Source organism: Lontra canadensis, unplaced genomic scaffold (genome assembly GCF_010015895.1).
Source record: "Lontra canadensis isolate GAN:19392208 unplaced genomic scaffold, GSC_riverotter_1.0 scaffold88, whole genome shotgun sequence".
Lineage (NCBI taxonomy): Eukaryota > Metazoa > Chordata > Mammalia > Carnivora > Mustelidae > Lontra > Lontra canadensis.
Window position 1 is genome coordinate 4,398,389 of NW_022631082.1, and position 6,185 is coordinate 4,404,573.

At 41.2% G+C, this 6,185-nt stretch overlaps 1 protein-coding gene across 1 annotated transcript; it reads right to left on the reverse strand.

The window, feature by feature from the left end:
* Window positions 1-4,933: 4,933 nt before the first annotated feature.
* LOC116882838 (olfactory receptor 24-like) lies at window positions 4,934-5,983 on the reverse strand. Its single transcript, XM_032883469.1, has one exon. It carries the CDS (start codon window positions 5,981-5,983, stop codon window positions 4,934-4,936), a length of 1,050 nt encoding a protein of 349 aa, XP_032739360.1.
* Window positions 5,984-6,185: the final 202 nt, after the last annotated feature.

Sequence of the window (6,185 nt, forward strand, 5' to 3'; positions counted from 1 at the left end):
GCTTGACTTATTTCACTCAGCATAATCTCCTCCAGTTCCGTCCACGTTGCTACAAAAGTTGGGTATTCATCCTTTCTGATGGAGGCATAATACTCCATAGTGTATATGGACCACATCTTCCTTATCCATTCGTCCGTTGAAGGGCATCTTGGTTCTTTCCACAGTTTGGCAACCGTGGCCATTGCTGCTATAAACATTGGGGTAGAGATGGCCCTTCTTTTCACTCCATCTGTATCTTTGGGGTAAATACCCAGTAGTGCAATTGCAGGGTCATAGGGAAGCTCTATTTTTAATTTCTTGAGGAATCTCCACACTGTTCTCCAAAGAGGCTGCACCAACTTGCATTCCCACCAACAGTGTAAGCTTTTGATTTTGTTAATTCTATTGATTTTCTGTTCTCTATTTTATCTCTGCTCTAATGTCCTTATTTTCCTTCCTTCCACTAGTGTTGGGTTTAGTTTGATCGTCTTTTAATTTTGATCTTCTTTTCTTTATTTCAATCTTCCACTATTAAAACTGTAAAGTTAGATATATTTCGGATCTTTTTCAATGTAAGTACTTATAGCTATAAATCTCCCTCTTGGGGATGTGTGGGTGGCTCAGTAGGTTAAAGCCTCTGCCTTCATCTCAGGTCATGATCCCAGGGTCCTGGGATCGAGCCCCACATCGGGCTCTCTGCTCAGTGGGGAGTCTGCTTCCCTCTTTCTCTGCCTGCCTCTCTGCCTACTTGTGATCTCTGTCAAATAAATAAATAAAATCTTTTTTTAAAAAATCTCCCTTTTTATCAATTTTCTTAGTCTATTCAGACTTCTATAACAAAATACCATGGACTGGGTGGCTCATAAATAACATAAATTTATTTTTACAGATCCGGTGGCTAAGACTTTCAAAATCAAGGCACCAGAAGATGTGATGTACGATGAAGGCCTATTTCCTCATTTATAGATTGCCAGCTTTTCTTTTTCATTTTTTATTAAATTTTTCCTTTTTAATTTAAATTTACTTAGTTAACATACAGTGCAATATTGGTTTCTGGAGTAGAATTCATTGATTCATCACTTACATACAATACCCAGTGCTCATCACCACAAGTGTCCTCTTTAGCCATCACCCATCTAGCCCGTCTCCCATCCACATTCCTCCATCAACCCTCAGTTTGTTTTCCATCATCAAGAGTCTCTTATGGCTTGTTTCCCTCTCTCCTTTTTCCCCCATCCCTATATGTACACCTGTTTTGTTTCTTAAATTCCACATATGAGTGAGATCATATGATGTTTGTCTTTCCTTGACTGACTCATTTCACTTAGCATGATATACTCTATTTCCATCCACATTGTTGCAAAGGGCAGATTTCAAGCTTTTTAATGGCTGAGAAATACTCCATTGCATATATATACCACATCTTCTTTATCCATTTATCAGTCAATGGATATTTGGGATCTCTCCATAAAGATCTATAATATCAGGGTGCTGTAAATATCAGGGGGCATGTCCCTACCTCTTCACACCTGTATTTTATATCCTTTGTGTAAGTATTCAGTAGTGCAATTGCTAGACTGTAGGGTAGTTATATATATTTCTAATTATATATTTGAGAGAGTGTATGAGTGGTGGGTAGAGGCAGAGGGAGAAGCAGATTCCCGAATGACCAGGGACCCTGACCCGGGGCTCAATCCCAGGACCCCTGGGATTACCTGAGCCAAAGGCAGACTTTTTTTTTTTTAAGATTTTATTTATTTATTTGTCAGAGAGAAAGGGAGAGAGCACAAGCTGGGGGTGTGGCAGCCAAAGAAAGAAGCAGGCTCCCCACTGAGCAAGGAGCCCAAGGGCACTGGGATCATGACCTGAGCCCAAGGGAGACACTTAACCAACTGAGCCACCTCAGTGCCCCAGGGTAGTTCTATTTTTAACTTTTGAGGAAAATCCATACTGTTCTCCAGAGTGGCTGCACCAGTTTGCAATCCCACCAACAGTGCAAGAGGGTTCCCCTTTCTCCACATAGATGACCAACTTTTCAGAGTCCTTCAAAGCGGAAGGGAAAAGGGAGATCTCTGCAGCCTCTTTTATAAGAATGCTATTCTGCTTATCACACTCTGATTGCAGCCTATGAGATACCTCAAAGCAGAGGTGCTCAGCTAACTCATACTGGAAAACTTGATCTGCAGAAACTATGAGATAATGTTTTAAGCATTGTTTTAACCTGAACTATACCTTGGGTTCATAATGCTTGCAGAATTTATTCCAAGATTGAGAAGAGAAATAATCTTTATGAAAAAGACATGGATGACTCCTTAAAATTTATTCAAATGCAAATCTGTTCTTAACTATGCATCTAGCATTATGACTTTGATATTCTTCTCACCATTGGTATTTGGTTAATTAATTAATTAATTTTTTAATTGTTATTTTCCATTCTGGACTAGTAATGCTTGTTTTGTTTTGTATTATTTAATTTTATTTTTAAAATTAACATCAGGGGCACCTGGGTGGCTCAGTCAGTTAAGCATCTGCCTTCAGCTCAGGTCATGATCCTAGCATCCTGGGATCCAGTCCTACATCAGGTTCCTTGCTCAGCAGACAGGGAGCCGGCTTCCCCCTCTCCCTCTGCCTGCCAATCTGCCTGCTTGTGCTCTCTCTCTCAAATAAATAAATAAAATCTTAAAAGAAAATAAAAACTAAAATTAACATAAGTAAATAAATGTGTTTGTTTTGGCTTTGATGCATAATGTTTAGAATTTTATCCCATGTATAGATTCATGGTTATTGAAGGGAAGAGCACCATTTGAAAATATCTGGTCCTTAAAAATTATTGCCCTAAGATCAGGATCAGGACATCCCAAAAATTCCCTCTTGCTACCTCTTTGTGGACACAGGGAAGGTATTATGCTTGCTAATTCAATGCTCTACCCCTAACGTAGAGCAAAATAATTATCACTGAGTAGGCACTTGGTAAATAGTTGTTGAATGAATGGATAAGGCATATGTCAAAGCCAACAAGTGATGGAATTTGATATTAAATGGTTTTTATAGGGACTAATAGAACAAGTCTCTCCTGGATCTGTGGTCTTTATTTCTTAACACAGAACAGGATGAAGATAGTTCAGCTGACAAAATCTTAGGAGATTTTTACTGTCCTGAGATCTCTCATTCCACAGAGGAGGAGGTGGTAAAATCAGTGCTTTAGCTCAAGCCCTATCTTTCTATATCAGAGAGAGAAGTTTTCACAAATATTCTGAGTCCCAGGTTGTAATAATCTTCCAAGTGTGCAAATTCCAGCTCTCCTCCACCCAACATTGTAACTACTTCCATGCATGTGGCAAGAGAATGGAGGGAAGGGAGCGGGCTGTGGATGAACTTTTACCTGTCTTTTTGGTTATTTGGAAAAGTCCATGACCAGATGCATGGGTGCTCCATGGCAAGGCTTTCTCTTTCACAGCTTTTGGACAGAAGGAGGACACAAATAGAACCCAATGGTGGTTCCCATTCAGGAGAGCAACCACAGAGAGCTGGGACCTGCAGATGGACAAGGCTTTCTTCCTGACATCTGCAGAGGGTAAACTAAAAAATTATTAAATTCTGTATTTTATACATTAGAATACTCCCTACTAAATGGATGTTTTTCACATTTTCTACCTATACTCTCACTAATAGTTGCTATAACAGGACCAGACCTGGATATCTGTTTGTTCAATTGAGAAATTCTAATTTGTCATGGAAGGAAGTACCGAAAGCAAATGGGTTGTGTGGCTATTCAAAGCCATTCTGCTTAAGATGATGTCAGCTTCTTACCACCATTTGATATTTTCTGGCCCCTGCTAAGTCACCACTCATTTCACTTCAGTTGTAAATCTCCATGAGTTTTAGAACTAATATCCAATAAAATAAATGAAATGTATCGCCTCCATAGGGGCTTTAGAATGACCAAATGAAACAAAGAGAAGAAATACAGTATGTGTGGCACAAGACAAGCTCATAATGAGTAACTCCCATTTCTGTTGTAAGCAGTGTTACTACTCATATGTATTCCATAGGCATGTATGTCAACTGACATGCCTTGGCTTCCTTTTGGTTTTGATAGTCATGATTTAACTGATTGGTAATTTCCCCTCTGGCTATGAAGACTTACGTATCAAGAGGTTCTTCATTTCCTTAATGCATAGTCTGAATTTTTTCCCCTGTGCTGTGTACAACTTTTATCTAGCTCATGCCATCTTTCTCCTCCAGAAGACAGAACAGGAGTGAGGGTAGGGGAGACATGACTCACCTATGTGCTCCCTGACTTTGATCCCTGGAAGTCAATGAACTGTCTGGTTCTCAGGAAAAAGCCAAATTCTTGAGTTGGTCCCAAAGTCCTTCTTGACCTGGCATTCCCCAAGTTATTCACCATAACTGGATTTTTCACTTCACAAATGCATCCTTCTCTCTCTTTCTCTTGTTCTCTGACCCTTTCACATACTGGTTTTTTTTCTTTTTCTGATACCCTTTCCCTCATATTTGCCTGAGAAAACATCATCTTATCCTTGGAGGTTTAGGATCCTGTCTCCCAGGAAACCTTCCCAGATTCCCCCTTCCAGATTCTGTAGGGGGTTCCTACTCTGTCCTATCCTTGCCTTCATGTGCATAGTTCATTCTATTACAATTAGTGTCCAGTATCTTCTCCCACATTCAACTATAAACTCTGCACAATAGGGACCTCGCGTCTCCTGCTCACCACTCCATGGCCAGTACTCACAGCAAGCCCAGAACATGAACGCCATAAATATTTGTTGAGAGCTAACTGGGTTTTGAACCAGGATAAATCCAATCTGGTAGGGCTAGACTGATCTTTCTGGGAAAACAGCACTGGACATATCCAAAAGGACTCCTACTTGTCCAAGTAATTGAGAAAGTAGTAACAGAGCCATCTTGAGACTTCCTTTTAAACATCTTCAACTCAAAATCCAAAGTGGCTACTCTCCCAAACCATGGAATTCCATTCTTCTGCCCAAGATCCTAGATGTTGAAATCCTACTTCCTGGAAGTGTCCAAGTATCCTTGTGGTCAGGAAGATGAAATCATTTTTTTTACTGACAAACTTTCTCAGGGAGCCCTTCAGATCTCTGTTCCTCAGGCTATAGATAAAGGGGTTCAGCATGGGGGTGACCGCAGTGTACATCACAGCAGAGGCTTTCTCCTTTACAGCTGTGAGCACAGAGGAAGGACACAAATAGACCCCAATGGTGGTGCCATAAAGGAGAACAACCACAGAGAGGTGGGAGCTGCAGGTGGAAAAGGCTTTCTTCCTGCCCCCTGCAGAGGGGACCTTCATGATGGCCACAATGATGTGAACATAGGAGGCCAGGATGCAGATGAAAGGCATGGCTATCACCATCCCAGCCACAATGAGTACAAAGATCTTGTTCACAGAGGTGTCAGTGCAAGAAAGCCTGAGAAGGGGAGTGAGGTCACAGAAGTAGTGAGGAATCTTGTTGTTCCCACAGAAAACCAGGTGCACCATCAAGAGGATATGAGTGAGGGAGATAAAGTAGGAAAATACCCATGGGCCACCAGCCAGCAGGCCACAGAGACGCGGACTCATGATGGTGGTGTAGTGTAAGGAGTGACATATAGCCACAAACCTATCATAAGCCATCACAGCAATTAAGACACTGTCCACAATGCCAAAGAAATGGAAAAAGTACATCTGGGTCAGGCAGCAGGGATAGGAGATTGACTTGCTTTGGGTTTGGATGTTCACCAGTATCTGGGGGACTGTGTTGGTGGCCAGACCAAAATCAACCAACGACAGGTTGGGTAAGAAGAAGTACATGGGGGTGTGAAGGTGGGAGTCTGAGCTGATGGCCAGGATGATTGAAAGGTTTCCCATGGCCATGACCACATACATGCAGAGGAATAGAGCAAAAAGAAGAGTCTCCTGGTCTGGGTTTTCTGAAAGTCCCAGGAGGATGAATTCAGATGTGCTGGATTGATTCCTTGGTTCCATGGGTATGATTCCTCTGGAAGTACTGAAAGGGGGAAGTCATATGAGCACTATAAAGATGATTCTGGAAGTTTAGATGAGCTTATAGCCAATTTCTTATCTGTGCTATTTACAACACTGGCTTATATATGTCTTGCACCTTGAACAATTGATATATTGTAGCAACACAGGTTTGAAGATTCAGTTAAAAGGACCTTGATTGAAC